This window comes from Pituophis catenifer, unplaced genomic scaffold, assembly GCF_029215685.1.
Source record: "Pituophis catenifer annectens isolate HBS135680 unplaced genomic scaffold, rPitCat1.0.hap2 SCAF_6, whole genome shotgun sequence".
Lineage (NCBI taxonomy): Eukaryota > Metazoa > Chordata > Lepidosauria > Squamata > Colubridae > Pituophis > Pituophis catenifer.
The window spans coordinates 63,930,072-63,949,420 of record NW_027256886.1 but is presented as its reverse complement, the minus strand read 5'-3'; the positions used below and the strand labels follow the sequence as shown (position 1 = coordinate 63,949,420).

Below are 19,349 nucleotides of genomic sequence, written 5' to 3'. Positions count from 1 at the left end.
GGGCGGGGGAACCGTTCGCTTGGGAAGGAATTCTGACTTCTCAAGGATCCCGTAGGGAAGTGAGCAGACCGAATGAATCGCTTAGCAAGCGATGTGTTGCTAAGAGACCGAGGGACGCGGCGGCGCGCGGTGCTTGAAGTTGCTCCTGGCGTAGCGGAGAGCCGGTCCCGGAGCGCCTCGGAAACGAAGGGGAGGGAGGGAGAAAGGGAGGTCCGCTTAATAGCGGCGCAGGAGCGAGTGCAGACGGTGCTGGACTGGCCGTCGGGGGCAGGCAGGACTGAAGAAGACGCCGAGGGAGCGGCAGCAGAGTTGAGGCGGCGGCGCCGTTTGGGAGCAATCCCAGCAGGTAACGTCTTTATATGTCTATGGCAGAGGTCTTCAGGCTGGGCAGCTTTAAGACTTGTGGACTTCAACTCCCAGAATTCTCCAACCTGGATAGCTCCAGCCAGCATAGCATAGCTGGCTGGAGAATTCTGGGAGTTGAAGTCCACAAGTCTTAAAGCTGCCAAGTCTGAAGACCTCTGGTCTATGGGGATAGTTGCACACGCACGCACGCACACACACACGCACACACTCCTCTACCTATTCCTCAAATAAGCTCCAAGTAACAAACCTGAATGCTTGATGGTGTGAGTCATACGTTGCAAAAATTTGTTATAGATTTGCCACTGGATGGCGTATTTCTCATCCTGCTAACATGGTTACCAGCCAACAATTGGCAGACCTAAAGCAGATTTTACACAGCATTCAAAGCAGATAATAAAAAAGCTAAGGAGGAAACAAAAAGACCAGAACACCTTCTCACCAGTAGTCAGTACCCAGTAATTAGATATTAACATCAGGCAAACAGTTAAGCAGAAGATGATATCCTAATTAAGGAACAAATAAATACCAAGGAGATAACTCAGAGTTAAACCGTGGAATTGTTGGTGCTCTGTGAGCTTAATTTTCTTGCAGACGCTTCATTACCCAACTAAGTAACATCTTCAGTGCAAGTGAATGTGTAACACTGACTATATAGGCAGGGAGAAAATGACACGCTCACTTGCCCTGAGGATGTTATTTAATTGGGGTAATGAAACATCTGCAAGAAAAAAACGAAGCTCAGAGAGCACCAAGAACTCCACAGTTCAACTCTGAGCTACACACATCAGTATTCTTTTGTATTGGAACTATATCAAAAATACAGTCAGTTCACAATTAGCGCAGCTATTGAATCCTAATCTTGCAAAATGGCTGAAAGTTTCCGGATAAAAGAACCTAAAATATTATTTTGCTTTTCATCCTGGATTGTTTTTTCTTCCAGCAGATTCTGAACACAGTCTGAAAAAATACCTGAAAAGGCATGGAGATATTGATTAGGCAGCAGCTGTCAGATGCTGAGAAAGAACAAAGTAAATGGTTTTAAATTCTTTTTAGTATTTATTGTGTAGACTGTTAAAGTTTTCATTCCAGACATTTTTAAAAATGGGTGTTTTCCTATAATCAAAAGCATGTTTACAGAGAAGTAAGATCCAGAGAAGTAAGATTCAGGTACTTACTTATTCTTAGCTGAGGTGGACTTTCTTTATATAAGCTTAGTCCAAGTTAATAGTGTTTTGCACCATATATTTTTTTTTTTTAATTTGACTTATATGCCGCCCTTCTCCGAAGACTCAGGGCAGCTTACAATGTGCTCAGCAATAGCCTTCATCCTTTTGTATATTTATACAAAGTCAGCTTATTGCCCCCACAACTGGGTCCTCAATTTACCTACCTTAGAAAGGATGGAAGGCTGAGTCAACCTTGAGCCTTGGCGAGATTCGAACCCTGCAGTAATTGCAGGCAGCTGGTCTTAATAACCAGCTTAATAACAGGGTGCCTTAAACCCCTGTACTACCAAGGCTTTATGATATATGGGGAGGTGGAGGATAAGAATAATATTTGACAAGTTAAGATGCTGATCGCTTGTCATAGACAACTGAGTATCCATTTACATAATGAATAAACAAACTATTTTTTAGTTTTCTTGCATGCAAAGCATTGTTTCCAACTGTCAACATTCTTGGTAAACTCATTTAATCCTTTTTCTACTTGACAGAAAAGGTTAGATTTGTTTCCAGTAATTATTTTCAGTCTATGCATTGGTCATACAAATTCATTATAGCATAATGCTATATGTCTCTGTTTGCATGACACAATTGAATCAGTTGCTTGCCAACCACATTTTAGTTCAGTGTAGTTTGTAGGTCCAGCAGCTGATAGTTTTAGTTTATGCTTCAACGTGTGGTACAAATCTTGAAAATCAGTTGAATTGAGTAAACGGATTAAGGCTATGCAAAAGCTTCAAAGAGTACTTTTTTTTGATGATGCTTCGAGTAAGTATCCCTTCAAAGTTGCTTGGCAACAGCTAAAGACCAAATGTTCTTGTTACTGTGTTTTGTGTGGCGTTTGGGTAGCCTCTGGCTTACCTAGAAGGCTGCTAGAAGAAATCTTTGAAATGAAGATTGATGAAGAAAAACCTCATCACTGTTGTTTTTTTTATAAAAACCATAATGTGGCTTCTGTGGCTAAAAGCATGACATCAAGGCGAAGCACAACTATCTCTCAGGCTTATTCCTCAAACTTCTAATTACCCTTACTCAAAATTATTTTCATTATCAATATAACTAAATGCTAAAAAAATACTTTTCATCTAATTTAATTTTTTTTAAAGATGTTGATGCTTTGAAAAGTACTTACCAGTTGATCAAATCAGCACATGACGGAAAATCTGCCCTTGATTCCTTGGAGAGTTTCTCTTTTGACTTATATGTCTTATGTGCAGAACAAGCATATCAGGTAACAGTGCATTCATTTTCCTGGGGATAGTGTGCCATTTTTTAATATTGTGTAGATCTTCTTTTAAAAAAATGAAATGTGTTTACTTTTAGATGGGTCTTCCTGAAATAAGCCATGACTGTCTACAAATGTATTTTAAAGGAAAAGCTCCTGTTAACCAATTCTTGGGTAGAGCATATTTGTGCCAGAGCCAGTTATATACTCCTGTATCTACTGACAGTTTGGTGAGTATAAGACTGATCTTGATATTGTTAATCTAGAGCAGGGCTGTCAGACTCACATCGTCACGGCAGCATCACGTGACATATTGGGACTTCCCCCCCTTTCCTAAACCAGGTGTGGGCGTGGCCAGCATGTGATGCATCTGGCTCATAGGCCGCGAATTTGACAGCCCTGATATAAAGTCTCTTCTTTCGAGATCATTATGCCCATGGTTCTGCATTATTAGATTATTGAAAATTTGGGCTATGCAAAGCATTTGAAAAGAACCCTTTTTAAAGTGTGTTAGGGGTGACCTCAAAGCCATAAAGCAAAATGTGTGTGAATGGACAACACACACAGATGTCAGTGGACAGCCTTTGGAGGAGCCACAAAAGTCTGGAAGAACAAACTCGCTTTAGTGCTTGGATTGTCATACTTTGCGAAGTATCTCTTACAAATACTTCACAAATCCCTACTCTGAATGGGATTGTGGTAGTTTAAGTCTGTTAAATAGCATTCATTATAAACTCTTAGCAGACTTCGGATGCTTTGCGCATTGTCAGGCACATGTATAAAATTGTACTTACTATTTACACACATATAAAGTAAGAGAGACATCCAAAGATTGTATTCAGATGTAATGGACATTCTGCTGTAATCTATACGTGACCCCCATTTAATTAATTAAATAGTTTATTACCTACCAACTCATATTATACACATATACATCATATTATAAACAGAAAAGGAATTATACATATATTTGGAATAAGTAGAAGTTGTGAATTTTGAATTAATAATAGTTTGGGGTTTGTTGGTACTAGAAGAGCGATATATCATAGAGGTTTTATTTTATTTCAAAGTGAAATACTTTTCCTTTTAGGAACAATTTGAAAAATTCAACATAAACTTGCTGAAAACAATTGATTTTGCATTAAGTGATATAAGGTAAGATCTTTTTCATTCCCTTCTTTTTAAAGATCATCTCCCTCACTTCATTCGATAATGTGCTAAAAACAATTGTGCTTGGCTAAATAAAAAAGACTTCCTTCATAGCATGAAAAGTATTGTCCTTTTGTTGGCTTCTTGGCGGTCTCTGAGTATGGTTGTTTTGTTGCAGATGTTTCATTACCTCCCTAAGTAGCATCATCAGTAAGAGAGAGGGGGGTTTTAATAGCTACTAGTCACTTAATTGTGCTTTGCCTTAATGCGGTTATCTATTTTATATCCTAAGGCATGGAGCAATGACTAGAATAGTTTAGAATACCTAGGCAAGATGAATGCCTGATTTTTAATCACATTCCCATGATACGTTACTGCTTATATTAGATAACTAGGCTTTATTTATTTATTTAAAGTATGGCATCTACAGAGGCCATGCAATCACTGATATACAATTTAGTTTAAACAAAGCATCAGAAAAAGTATGTTTGACTGACTGGCTGGGAATATCCTAGATCCATTTCTTATCATTTGGAGCCAACTAGTCTTAGGGAATAATGAATAATATCTTTTTTATTCCAGATACTATTTTTTGATATATAATGCATCAGTTATTTATTGGAAAAATATAAGACCATTTTTAAAGCCTGGGTCCCGCAACTTTCTTATACCAAGTCTCTCTCAGATTGTGTCTGCATTGAGTCATCCAGACGAGGAAGACAAAGATTGGACAGCAGAACTTATGATGTAAGATGAGTTCCTATTTGGGGAAAGAATCATTTCATGTCAGTAAAATCAATATGACACATGGGAGGGCTGGCGGGATGCATGCATGGGCCACATGCACATGCGTGGGGAGCGTGCAGGGGGCACGCACGCATGCTCGGGTGTGCACGCACAGGGGGGCAGGGAGCACACGCAGGGGGCGGGGGGCATGCACGGGGGCCACGCACACATTGCATTTTGGGGGTTCGGGCGTGCTTGCGCTTTGGGCACTCAGTCCGGAAAAGGTTAGCCATCACTGCTATATACTGTGCATCTGTTTTGAGGATCTTGGCATCTCAAATACATACTACTCCACTTCATCAAATTACTTCCTAAATACTGGTAGTCCTTACTTAATGACCACAATTGGAACTGGCAACTCCATAGCTAAGCAAATACAGTTGTTATGTGAGAATTCATATGACCATGATGGACTTACGACCGCAATCTGTGTTGACGGGGGCAGCGGTCGACCCCGAGGCACCTTGCTTGTGGGGTGCCACAAGGGTCAGTCCTCTCACCCCTTCTGTTCAACATTTATGTAAAGCCACTGGGTGAGATCATCCGTGGCTTCGGGGTGGAGTTCCATCAGTACGCTGATGACACCCAGCTGTACATCTCCACCCCAGGCCACCCCAACGATGCCCTTGAAGTGATGTCCCAGTGCCTGGAGGCCGTGCGGGCCTGGATGGGGAGAAACAGGCTCCGACTCAACCCCTCCAAGACCGAGTGGCTGTGGCTTCCGGTGTCCCGATATAGCCAGCTGACGCCATCGCTGGCTATTGGGGGCGAATCACTCGCCCCCACGGAGAGGGCTCGTAACTTGGGCGTCCTCCTGGACGCACAGCTGTCTTTAGAAGATCATTTGACGGCCATGGCCAGGGGGGCTTTTTATCAGGTTCGCCTGATACGCCAGTTACGCCCCTTTCTAGATCGGGACTCCCTACGCACAGTCACTCAGGCACTCCTCACTTCCCGCCTGGACTACTGCAACGCTCTCTACATGGGACTCCCCCTGGGGTACACCCGGAGGCTCCAGCTGATCCAGAATGCGGCCGCGCCGGGGATTATGGGGGCGACGAGGCGCTCCCATGTGACACCTCTCCTGCGCGAGCTGCACTGGCTCCCGGTGGTCTTCCGGGTGCGCTTCAAGGTGTTGGTGACCACCTTTAAAGCGCTCCATGGCTTAGGGCCGGGGTATCTACGAGACCGCCTTCTGCCACCAATAGCCTCCCACCGGCCAGTACGCTCGCACAGAGTGGGCCTCCTCAGGGTGCCGTCCGCCAGACAATGTCGGCTGGCAACCCCCAGGGGAGAGCCTTCTCTGTGGCGGCGCCCACCGTCTGGAACAACCTCCCCCCAGAGATACGTACAATAACAGAACTCCGGATTTTTCGTCGGGCCCTGAAAACCTATTTATTTCAACTAGCTGGGCTGGCTTGAGTTAAATTTTAAATTGATTTTAAATTGGGTTGTTTTAATTTACGGCCAAAATATTTAATTATTTTAAACTGCTTTTAAATTTTGTATGTTCTGTTTTTTACTTTGGCTGTTCACCGCCCTGAGTCCTATTGGAGAAGGGCGGTATAGAAATGGAAACAAATAAATAAAATATTTTACTTGAATGTTGCATTTTAAAAAGTCTGGAATAAAAGCTAAAGATTCTGCATCCAGTAGATAAGGCAGAAAATCATGCATGAGTTTCACATATGCTTTTTGTAAAATAATGGGCTTTAAATAGTTTTCAAATAAGACATGATTATTTGGTAATATTTTTATTTGTACAGAAACTGAAGTATTAGTTACAATAATTTCAAAATAGTATCTTCATTTTCACTATATCAAGGTTATAAAGTAAAAAATGTTCAAGTTGTCAAAGGGCTTTTGTAAAAAAAAATTAATAAATCACATAAAAGTTGTTTGTTTACCAATATTTTTCAAAAGGATATTTAATATAATCATTTTCTCATCGCAGAGAATTGCTTGAGTGTTTCCTGGATGCTTCCAGAGTGGAAGAAGCCACAACCTTTTCATCCACTGCAGCCACATTCATTGAAGAAAATGCGCCAAGTAGATATAAAGATTTATTTTCAATAATGGTAATTTTTGAAAATGTAACAAACAACTTAAATTTTCCCCTTGTTACTAACAGAATGCTAGAAAAGTTGCAGGTATGAAAAGTGGTGCTTCACTTGAATGAGTAATGAATGCCTCTTGCTTTATATACTTCTAATGGGTAGTTTATTATATGTAATAAAAAAATGAGAAGGATATATTGAAGTAGGAAACAAAAAATGAAATAAAAATATAAGAAGAAAAAGATAAACTGTTAGATTTATAGCCTGTCTTTCCTTCAGGAGCTCAAGGAGAAGCTCCATTTTTTTCCCACAGTTATTCTATAGGCTGATATTTAAATGTTTGACTGGGAGCATCAAAGCCATGTTCCACTCCATCCTCAGCAATGGAAGATAATGCTAAATATAAAACCTGAGCACTATGAAGAGCAAGAGGAGCCTAAGGTTATCCAGTTACCTATAAGTGGTATAGAGTTATAGAACTTATAGTATTTCAGAATTCCATTGTGAATTCTGAATAGTATACGGTTTCCTGTTTGAGCAGGAGGTTGGACTAGAAGATCTCCAAGGTCCCTTCAAACTCTGTTATTCTGTTAATTTGGTCCTGTCCTGCACTAAACTGCATAATCATTTTGTGGTAAAGTGAAATTGAAAGTGGTTAAGATTCTAATTACATCCTTGCATAATGCTACATTTTATGGGGAAAAATATGGGTAGTAAATTGATGATTCATTATGGAAAAGAATGTGTTCTACCCAGTGGTGGGTTACTACCGGTTCGCCCCAATTCAGGCGAACCAGTAGTGGCGGCGGCAGGAGGCTCCGCCCACCTGCCCAGACATCATCACGGACACTGCGCATCCAAACCGGTAGTGAAGGTAAGAGGAACCCACTACTGGTTATACCAAATGTTTTGGGTGGGAGGAACAAATAAACAAAGAAAAAAACAAAACAAATAGGACCTTAAAAAGAAAAAGGTGCATTAAAAAAGACTAATACATATATTCATATTATCCCTCCGGTTGAATGCTGATTAATATGTTACCACAATATTAATTTCCCACCCCTTGTGAAACCGGCCCAAAGAATTTTAAACTACTAAACTACTAATTCTATTTGCAAGTTGTTAACCTGTCATCTATATATTACATTTATAACAAAGTAGTTAACAGGAAGAACAATAATAATAAAAAATAGAATTAAAATTCCAAAACCCTCTTTTAATACATTGTTATTGTAATCAACTTGTAGAAAATTTACCACTGCTTCTTAATTATCCCACATCGTCCCATGAATTAACACTGATTGGTCCTGGATTAAATATCCACATTTATTACTTAATACAATCTGTTATCAATTGTTGCCTGATTAAATACAATAAGTCCTATCTACAAAGCCAATCTTCCCCCAAAAAGTCTATATGATTGTTCCCCAGTTAAATGTGATAAATCCATTCCCCAATCTTCTTCAATCCACTTAGAAATGACCAATTTATCACTTATCCACTGAGATAGTTTTCTGCTGTTGTATAAGAGTGCAGGCTTGAACTTCAGAGTGGTATACAGAGTCAGTGCTGTTATTTCTAAGTCTGGGTCCATATTTCCCAGGAATCTACTGCTTTGAAATCACATTCGTTTTGTGAGTTTAATTTATTTACAATCACTTGCCTCTGAATGTTTTCCACAGCCTTTATAATTTCATCAAACTTTTTTTTTTAAAAAAAGCTTTCAACTTGGCATGTCATCAAACAGTCATTTTTTGAGTATCAGCCTCCTTTCCCGATGTAAAAAGACAAAAAGCAGGGAAGATATTTTCTGTACATTTCGATCCAAGATTAAAAGAAAGATTAAGAAAGATAAACTACAAAATTTTTGCCAATTGATAAAATACAAAATCCTTGTAGTTCAATAAAATGTAAATCAAGTAAAAGCACTTTCACTATCCAAGGACATATCTTGTTCTTTACAGAGAAGTTAAAAATTATTCAAAATAACAACATAAATCAAAAGGAAAAAGAAAAAACAGAGTCCAGCAGGGGGTTAAAATAAATTAGCATTCAGCCAACTGGTCAACTTTTAAATATAAAAAGCAAAGTGTAACAAAAGATTCAAAAGGTGAAGTTAAAATCCATGCACGCTTGAGAAAACAAACTGTCAAGAGAAAGATAAATGCCCAGTGGCTTTCCGGTCGCTCCCAAAGAGAACTGGAATCTTCAAGATTCCACTTCGTAGGTGGGTCCACAGCTGTCCAAAAGCCGCCTTGGGTCATTCCTAAGGGCTCCTATTCATATCCAGGGAGCAGCACTGCCAAAGAATCAGCTTGGGCAGTAAAATTGGCATATCGTTGGCAAGAAAAATGAAAAGTTCCTATTGTTCAGCAGCCATCTTGAGGAGGAGCTTTTGGTGTTTTGTATTTTAACTGTTTTTGAATAAAATAAAAATGGATAAAAAAGAAAAAGAAAAGAATGTGTTACAGATAGTTTGATGGTGCATGTTTATATTGTTTGGTGACCTACATAGTTTCACTCAAGGAACCATTTTACCTGTAGAAGATTTTTTGTGTTTAGATTGAAATATAATTGTTTTCTACTTTAAGAATCTATAATGAACATTCAAATCTGGTTTTAAAAATTGAGATATAGAGCTTATAATGAAAATACCAGGGAATCACATTTAAATTTCAATGTCGGAAATTCTTATTGTTTTCCTGTTTTCTATAAACTGTGATGACATAGTTATTGTAACTGTTTATAGGTGCGTAACAAACTAGTGGATGCTTCAGATATAGAAGATAAACTTGAAAGCTGTCTTAGTTTGAATATCATATATAAAATTCAAACAATCAAAGGGTAAGTACCAGCTTTTACTATGTAATTCTTTGGTATTTATATATTTAAAGGTAGACTGGTATCTTGGAAATCATAAGTAAAAGAAAATGCATAAATTGAATTTATTCTGTTAGAATTACATCCTGTTTTAAGTTCTCAAGGCAGCATTTTTTCCTCCTATTTTTTACCCCTCATATATCCTAAGCTGAATTGTTAATGTTTTATTTAAAAAATCCATCCTCTAATGACTGAGCAATGTACAGACATATCTCAACATACGCAAACTCCATATATACATAACTCATTCATAATTCAATAATAAAAAAATAAGAATAAAATGGTCACCTTCTTTCCTTACTAAGAATCAAAGTCATTATATATCTTCAGAGTGATATGCATATTTCAGTCTTGGGACTGTTACTTAGGAGGCCTATCTTCCGACCCAAACCCCTCACATTTCCTGTGGGAGCAAGAATTTATGGAGATCCGCTCCTGATTATTTGACAAGATGAATTTCATTTAGGCATAGAAGTCCCTAAGATGGATGGATGCATGGATGGATGGATGGATGGATGGATGGATGGATGGATGGATGGAGATTGATGCATAGAGATAGAAGCATAGAGATAGATAGAAAATTTGAAAATATTAATCATCTACTAATAAAATATTTTCAGGCAATTAGATAAAAATCAGATTTTAGAAGATGCTCCTACAGATTTGAATAACATATTTGAACTTTTGAAAGGATCTAAAAAGCAAGTAAACCGTAATGAAAGGTGAGTTTTATATTTATTTAACAACATTCTGGAAACTTAAAAAAAAATAAATAGTATTTATTATTTACATTGTATCCAGATCTAAAATATAAAATTGATACATTTACTTTGTTCAGATATAATCTTAAAGCAGTATTTATTTTAATGTTTGGTGAATAATGAATTATTTGGCCAAATCATCAGAGTGTAAAAACTACCATTGAAGAGATATTTGCCTTTATGCATCTTTGATCAATTTGGCCATTGTGCACGTGATAGGCCCATCCACCTGCCTTTTTAGGATAGTTCATGTGTATGTGTGTGTATATATACATATTTACACAGAGAGAGAGAGAGAGAGAGAGAGAGAAAGAGACAGATTTTTGTAGAAATATTTTGTTGATGTACCATATTTTTCGGAGTATAAGACGCACCGGACTATAAAACGCACCTATCTTTTTTGGTGAGGAAAAGAAGAAAAAGAAATCTACCTCTGCCTCTGAGCAATTTTGCCTCATTGCAGCAAACAGCAAACAGTCTGCTTTACTTTCATTTTCGTTTTCAGCATAGCTTGAGTAGCACAAGGGGAAAATAAAACTGCAGTAATTTATCTCCTTGCAGCAAGCAGCAGAGCCCTGCGCAAAACAGCTGAGAGCAAATCAGCTGAGAGTCGGGAGGCCGATCCAATCAACTTGTGCTAATTAGGCTGTGCTGAAGCTGAAAGGAGCTGTTTTTTTGTTGCTGTTTGCTGCAAGGAGGCAACTGCTGGGAAGCAGAGGCCAAAAAGTGGGGGCCAGTGGGTAGGCGGGGCTACATTCTGTATTTTCACCCCCTTTTGGGGGGGGGGGAAGGTGCATCTTATACTCCAAAAAATACAGTAATTGTTTTATTTTTCTTCTTGAGAACCTGTAGTATAGTGGTGACTTCTGTTGTTTGCCTATTTAAATGTAAAATGTGTATTTGCAGGTTTGTAGTATATATTACTTACATTGTTTTGGATGTGTACATTTTGGGTATGTGTTTTTGGTGTTCTAAAGGGTTTATTTGAGGTGAATGAGTGTTCATAGAACTGTTTTATATATTTTTTTTGAATTCAAGATTTATGCTTTTTTGTATGGTTGAATGTTTCTGCTTCCCAGTGCAGGATTTTTGTTTTTGTTTGTTTTACTGTTTTATGATTGTTTTATACTTCCTGGTTTTACTGTGAACCACCCAGAGTTGTTTAAGATGGGCAGCCATGCATTTTTAAAAAATAGATAAATAACCCTTCAAATTCAAGGACACCAAGAACTGTGCAAAAGATCCATTCGTTCATGAGAAAGTGGGGGGAACTACAATTTGAATAACTGTGGGTGTAAGATACTTTCACCTATAGCACTGGCAGTGGACTATTAGCTGTTTGATTAGGACTCATTTATCTCTGCCATACAGACTCTTATCTAGACGTCTGTGAGATTTCTGTCAAGATTGTAGCCCAGGAAATGAGTTTAAGCATGTAAAGTCAAAAGGTCTTGATATAAAGAGCCTGACAATTTAATTGCCTGTTCCTGCTTCAGCTACTGCAGGAAAAGAGTCATTACCTAGGTCAGTGTTTTTCACCCTCAACTTTAAAATGTGTGAACTTCAACACTCCCTCCCCCACAATCCCATCTGGCTGGAGAATTCTGGGAGTTGAATTCCACATGTCTTAAATGTCTATGGAGATTCTCAGTCATCCAGGTCATGGTTGACCCAAAGGTGCTTTTTCAAGAAGCAACTGGACTTTCTGGGGTTTTTTTGAAGACGTTTAGGTTCTCATCCAAGAAACTTCTTCTGTACATTAGGGAACAAAACAACCACTTCATAAATTCATGGCACAACATAGGAGAACAAACTCATCAGAACTAGATTCAGCAATCCATCTGCATTTAAAAGACAAAGGCCACTCTTTTGAAGACAGCAAAGTCTACATTTTGGACAGAGAGAACCGCTGGTTTGAAAGAAGGGCCAAAGAGGACATCTGCGTCAAAATTGAACAGCCCTTTCTCAACAGAGGGGGAGGGATATGACATGATCTATCTCCAGTCTATAACACAGTCCTTTCAGCAGTTCCAAAAAGGCTCCACAGCCATTTGCACCACTCAGGTGACCCTGATGACACAGATAAACCTCCAGGTGGCCTTAACAACTCCCTAAAAGAATGCAAATGACCAGCTGTCTGCAAGGAGTATAAACCCTTCCATTCCCACCATCCAGTCAGAGCTGAAAAAGCTTCTTGGATGAGAAGTGAAATGTCTTCAAAGCAAAATCAGAAAATCTAGTTGCCTCTTGAAAAAGCACACATGTCATGTCTTAAAGTTGCTGAGGGTGAAAAACAGTAAGGATTCACTCAGTACCTACTGGCCGTCTGGCACTGTCACTGGTTATCAAAATTACTGTCCAGTGCTTCAATCCAATATCAAAACTAAGTGGCTACCCAGATGTACCAGCAACCTTAGATGATGGACAAAGTAGCCCAGCACATGGGACAGAATCAATTATTACAGGAAAGCCTCTCCGAGTAGGACTCAGACTGACCTGGCCACCACTGTTGGTTCAGCTGCACAGAAGGACCATCCTGTGTTGAATAGTCTCTTCCCTGCCTAACAAATATGGGAACCCAAGTAAATTTAATGCCTTCTGTTCTCAGTGTGAACTATTTATCTCCCTGATGCCAAATGACTTCCCCACAGAATAAATGATAATTCTCTGTATATTTATCGCATAAATCGACTCCTTGTTGTGGTTTTGATTTACTTCCTTTCCTAACCCAGTCTTCCAAACATTCTGAAATAAGGTACGTTCAAGATTGAATGAGATTGCCTCTTTCAAATAATGAGCACCATAGAGAAAAATACTCACAAATACAATTGCTGTTTCATGCCATAAATATTAGGGAAAGCCTGATGGAAGAACAAGGCTTTATTTCCCCCCCCCTCCACCCGCCGTGATGTCCCATATCAGGGCAGCTAATCCTTCTCTCTGTGCAGGGAGTTACTTATAACAAGATGATAGTTGCCAGCGTGAAACACGGAACTACCGGTATTTATGTAAAACTAAAATATTGGGAGAAGAAGAAGATAAGATTCCTTTCTTCCCCTTTCTCTCAGTTTTGTGACACTTGTCTTAGTTGCAAGAGAACTAGACGGGTAGATAGATGATTGTTCCAACTTTCTAACTGATTTTTTTTTTTAAATCTATCAGATTTAATTTATATTACTGTCCCCTGTACTTCTATCTTACAATAAACCAATTGGGATACTAAATTTGCAGCCACTCTCCTATTTTTTCTGTTCATAACTCAGTTGAAATCATTTTTTAGTGATCAAGGTAATTATTAGTCTTTACTATATAAAAGTCGCTGTTACTTGCTAGTCTTATTTTGATTCTGATTTGGTTTTTGTTTTTTACTTTTGCAGAATTTCTTTGCTGCTGGAACTGGCACGACTTTCCTTGAGATTAAATTGTATAAATATTGCAGTGGTATGTTTAAAAGAGTTGAAGATTTATAAAATTCATGTGAGTGTTTAGAAACCCTACCTTGAATTATATTGCCATAAAGCATCATCACAAAAGATTGCTGGGTTTTTGGTTGTTGTTGTTGTTGTTGTTTTGTATTTTGTATATAAATGTATTTTTGACAGAAAGATGCCATATAAACAAAATAAGCAAATTTAAAAAATCTTTCCAAAATTACTTTGTTAAAAGATAACAATGATCAAAGACCCGGAGAAACATTGTTCCCTTGAAGCACAGTTGTTCTCTTAAAACAATAATTAGAAATAAAATGTAGAGGAATGTATTATTGAAAACACAAAGAAATCACATTATATATGTCCATAATAATAGGAAGTTATATTACAGCTTGTCTGGCTGTGTGTGTTACTTTCAGTTGGATGAATAAGATTTTTTAAATTTTATTGGGATATGCAAATCTTTTTAAAGAGTGGTTTGGAATGTGCATGTGAATTGCAAGTGAATATTGTTGATAAACCTTAAAATAATTAAAGCTGCCATTTTCCCCCAAGTGCTTAAAAGGGACCTCATAAGACCATCTGTGCAGTCCTCTTTTGAAGGATATGAATTCTCTAATAAAACGTTGTTAGGTTTGTGCCGGTGCTTTGGAACCACTCCAATATTATATTCGTAATAGTCACATTATAAATAAAGTGATACATTTTCAAATAATGAAATATTTGGAAGGTTTTCCCTGGATAAGTACATTCATTTTGAGGGGCAACATTTTCAGAAGTGGCTTGCCCTTGCTTTTTCCTAGGGCAGAGAAAGAGTGGCTGGCTGGAAGAAGCCTAATGATATTAACTTCTAATAGGCTTACATGGAATTTCTAGAAAGGTAATTTTCTAGAATTCGTATGATGATGATGACCTATGAATATCTCATCATAGATAACCCTAAGTCGCTACATTGTAATTATACTTTGTTGAAAAAAAACCCATCACGGTATAGATTGATGAATCAATTCAGAGATTTCTTGGTTTTGATTTTATTATTGTTGTGAGCCATCCAGCGTTGTGTTTTACCAGATGGGCAGTCATATAAGTCAAATAAATAAATATTTCACGTATCATGGTATACCAAAAAATAAAAAAATAAAAACCCCAACCAAAACAAGAAATCGAACTCCAAAACCACAACCAAAACACATTACAGCTCAATGTTATATGTTCTACAAAGGGAAAATCTGAATATTTTAATGAAATAATTGAAAGCAAGAAAGATTGTTCCTGATTATTTGTGTTCTTTAATTATGCTTATATTAATAGGATCCAGGAAGAGAAATTGAATTAGATTGCTTGGAATGTGATTGCGAAGTACAAACACTTGGGCCTAAAATTGAAACTTATGCTAAAAGTGTTGTTGAGGTATGTTTATTCCTGAATTAATACTATTCTTTAAGGGCAAACACACTTTCCACTTTAGATTTGTAATTTCAATGTCTGCCTCTCTTGAAATTAAAGGAATCAAATTAGAAAACATGAGAATGATCTCTTAATTCAGGGATACATTGTTTGTGCAGATCATAAATTGTGCTTCCAAGATGTGGCTACCAATAAAAAGGCACAAACTATAAAAGTGGGGAAAAATTGAATAGTATTAACAGATCGGTCAGTGTGCTATCCCAATTCTGAGGGGGCTTTCAGATTAGGTTCATTAAAGCATTGCTTCCATAATAATTGCAAACTGAATTTTGTTCCTACAGGCTCAGTTAGAAGTTATACAGAAACTTGATTTAATTTTGAATCGTGCAATTCGGCTGAGAGATCCTAATATTATTCAGGCAGTATGTACTACCCAGTGGAATATCTGCTTACCGCTGTTGCAACACAATTTGCAACATCATATACGAAAACCCCTGTTAGCAATTGCTGAAGTGCTAGAGAAGATTGACAGGTAAATTGGTCTTGGTGTACCTTCCATTTTGTTTTAGATAGTATAATTTCTGTTAGCTTAATAGATTTAATGAAGTATATGATATTTATTTTATTTATTTATTAGTTCGATTTATATGCCACCCTTCTCCGGAGACTCAGGGCGGCTTACAATACGTTAAGCAGTAGCCTTCATACTTTTATATATACCTGCTTAGTAGGGCTTTTGGCCCTCCCAAGCGGTGTTCTTTTTTATACAAAGTCAGCTTATTGCCCCCACAATCCGGGTCCTCATTTTACCTACCTTGGAAGGATGGAAGGCTGAGTCAACCTTGAGCCTGGTGAGATTTGAACTCGCTGTAATTGCAGGCAGCTAGCAGATATGTGCTACTTTAACAGCACTTTAGTCCGCTGCGCCACCAAGGCTCTTTATCAGCTTGATGTCAGGAAATTTTGAAAAAAATTATAGGAATGGTACATTACAAGCCATAATAACAGAATTGTGAATTTTGCTCCCTTTTATACCACAAGAATCAAGGTGGAGCTGTTTTGAGACTTTTTCCCTCAACTCCATCCCTTTCCCAAGACTGAATTGTCATTTATTTTCCCTCAATGGCTCCTGTATATCTCCATACCTTTCTCCATGGTTTTCTGCATCTGAGCACTCGAGGCAGTTAACAAACACTATTAAAAAAGCAGACTATAAAAACATACCACTAATTAAAATTAACATATAATTGATACTAAAATTATGTAACAATCAAAAATGGTGAAAGTGATGCATGTTTTTTTTTTTTCAAATGGTGAAAGATAGGATCAATTCCTGAAGAAATGCATTCCATTATCTGGGGGCATGCCAGAAAGAAGGTGGTCTGACCATAGGTTGTTCAGAAAGATATTTTCTGCATCTTTCCAGACAGTTTGTAATAGGAGAGGCTTACCTTAGATAGGTCCTAGACCACTTAGGTCTTTGTTTAAAAGCCAACACCTGATACAGCAATACCAATTTTTTTAATTTTTTTTTTTTTTAATTTGATTTATATGCCGCCCTTCTCCGGAGACTCAGGGCGGCTTACAATGCGTTAAGCAATAGCCTTCATTCTTTTGTATATTTTATACAAAGTCAGTTTATTGCCCCCACAAACTGGGTCCTCATTTCACCTACCTTAGAAAGGATGGAAGGCTGAGTCAACCTTGAGCCTTGAAGAGATTCGAACCAGCAGAAATTGCAGGCAGCTGTGTTAATAACAGGGTGCATTAAACCACTGTACCATCAAGGCTCTTTGAGTATCAACTGGCAGATATTCTATAAATGCACCATGTGATAACTGTGCTTTATGCTGGTTAACAGCCTAACTGCCACATTTGTGGACACTTTTCAAGTGATAGAAAAAATATTGCAGTAGTGATGACAGGATATAGCCAAGGTGAGGAATAACCAATGGCAAATCAGCTGACTCAGGAAAAATTGTAGCTGGCAAATTGTGAATCAAATGAGGATCAAGATGTGCAGTGTTCACTATTGCAAACTTTAATATTCTAAGTCTTATTATTCACCAAAAGCACTTTATCTTGTCGGGGTCTAATTTAAGCTAGTTCTCCCTCATTTAGCATATTAACAATATTCAGGGGAATCAATTGTTTTGTTGGAGGTAGATGGTAAGAAGAAGTAGACCTGGTGTCATTGCTATGTGGTCCAGACCTCATCCCTCCAACAGTTTCATATACTGCAGATACTAAATATATGACAGATGGGATGAAAATCTGTAAAACAGCAACCCTCAACCTTTTGGGTACCAGGGACCGGTTCCATGGAGAGAGGTTTTTCCACAAATTTGAGAGTAGATTTGGTTTTGCATGCTTCCTGCATCCTGCGGATGGGGTTTCTCTTGTTTGCTGGCATGCCATGACCTGGTGCCAGTCCATGGACCAGGGGTTGGGAACCCCTACTGTAAGATACTATCAGGTCGCAGAATAGGTATCAGGAGTTCCTCAGCACCATTTTCTGGATTTAATCAAACAGGTAGGATCAATGCCCAAAGATCATTCATTGGTTGGTGGTACTTAAAACCACTGAGAAGTCCAGGACAACTAGCAGAGCCTCACTTTCCCCACCCTTTTCTCAGAATAGGTTCAGAGTATGTATGTACGTATGTATGTATGTATGTATGTATGTATGTATTTATTTATTTATTTATTATTGCGATTTATATGCTGTCCTATCTACAACGGACTCAGAGCGGCTCACAACAGTAAAATACACAATAACATTAATACAATATAAAATTAAAAATAATTTAAAATTAAAACAATTTAAAATCAGTTTAAAAACTATTAAGAAACACGCCCCCCCCCCCATCAGTCCAGGCTACGAAATAACCAGGTCACTTCAGTTACTTCAGAGTAACTGAAGTAGGTAGCAAAAAAATAATATATCGGATTAACCAAAACAATAAAATCCCAGTTGAAATGATCCAAGTAATTAGTATCATTTAGGTGTGTTTTGAACTGCAAGGGTCCCACTGCCTGATCATCTTCCCTATAATTAGCCTGTTTGAGACTAGCCTAATTCACCTTTAAATAACATTTATGGTATAGGTTAAACAATGTAGGTGGATCCTTGAAAACCTGTGAGTCACTATTCTTACAAAGTAATTACTATATAAACCAACACCAGCTAATGAACTGGCAGCTGTGATTTCACATTGTTGTGTGTCATAATAGTAAATCTAATTGTAATATATATATATGTATTGCAGAAGGAGAAAAATTTTATGGAATATCTTAATGTGTGTAATTGAAAATAGATATGGTTACTTCCTAGCATGTTGATTTTATTGCGTTGTCAAGTTCATATGGAAATTGCTCGTATTGAAGAAAAATCAGACAGAGTAGAGACTGCAATGGAACATCTAGAGAAGGCCATCAACCTTGATAACAATGGACAGTACCATGAATACCTCAAAATGGCTTTCCATCGGCTTAGCTTAAATACCATGCTGTATAAGTCATTGGAGCGTCTAGAAGACCAAGCAAGTTTGATGATTGAACAGGTATATATTACAGCAGGATGTGTTATTAGAGCATCAATACAATTGGAAAAAGCGGGAATGCATGTGTCTTGATAAGTTTCAAGGTGTTGGAGTGCCTCCCCTCCAGTTCTTACACATTGTAATTAGTATGATAAGAGAGAAAGGGTTGAAGTCAATACACATATATTTATTATTAATTAATTAATTTATTTATTTATTATTCGTATTTCTATGCCGCCCACTCTCTGAGGACTCTGGGCGGCTTACAACAAAGACAATATACTAATTAGCATATTGCCCCCAACAATCTGGGTCCTCATTTTACCCACCTCGGAAGAATGGAAGGCTGAGTCAACCTTGAGCTGGTGAGATTTGATCTGCTGATCTGCTGAACTAGCAGTCAGCTGAAGTAGCTGCAGTACAGCACTCTAATCACCGCGCCACCTCGGCTCTTATATTGTTGGGGAACCAATAAATGCCACCTTTCTTCCTCTTGTTTGCCACAGAAATGCATGTAAGAAA

The 19,349-nt window shown here is 38.0% G+C and overlaps 1 protein-coding gene across 1 annotated transcript in view; it reads left to right on the top strand.

Moving 5' to 3' along the window:
• The first annotated feature begins 1,345 nt into the window (after positions 1-1,345).
• Positions 1,346-19,349, top strand: part of CFAP46 (cilia and flagella associated protein 46) — a 91,920-nt gene continuing 73,916 nt past the window's right edge. Inside the window, exons 1-12 of the mRNA XM_070945866.1 lie at positions 1,346-1,394; positions 2,696-2,820; positions 2,913-3,044; positions 3,905-3,969; positions 4,546-4,710; positions 6,704-6,827; positions 9,556-9,650; positions 10,307-10,408; positions 13,825-13,924; positions 15,190-15,288; positions 15,627-15,817; positions 18,620-18,848. Of these exons, the coding sequence (XP_070801967.1) occupies positions 1,346-1,394; positions 2,696-2,820; positions 2,913-3,044; positions 3,905-3,969; positions 4,546-4,710; positions 6,704-6,827; positions 9,556-9,650; positions 10,307-10,408; positions 13,825-13,924; positions 15,190-15,288; positions 15,627-15,817; positions 18,620-18,848 (1,476 nt within the window). The remainder of the gene's footprint in view (positions 1,395-2,695; positions 2,821-2,912; positions 3,045-3,904; positions 3,970-4,545; positions 4,711-6,703; positions 6,828-9,555; positions 9,651-10,306; positions 10,409-13,824; positions 13,925-15,189; positions 15,289-15,626; positions 15,818-18,619; positions 18,849-19,349) is intronic.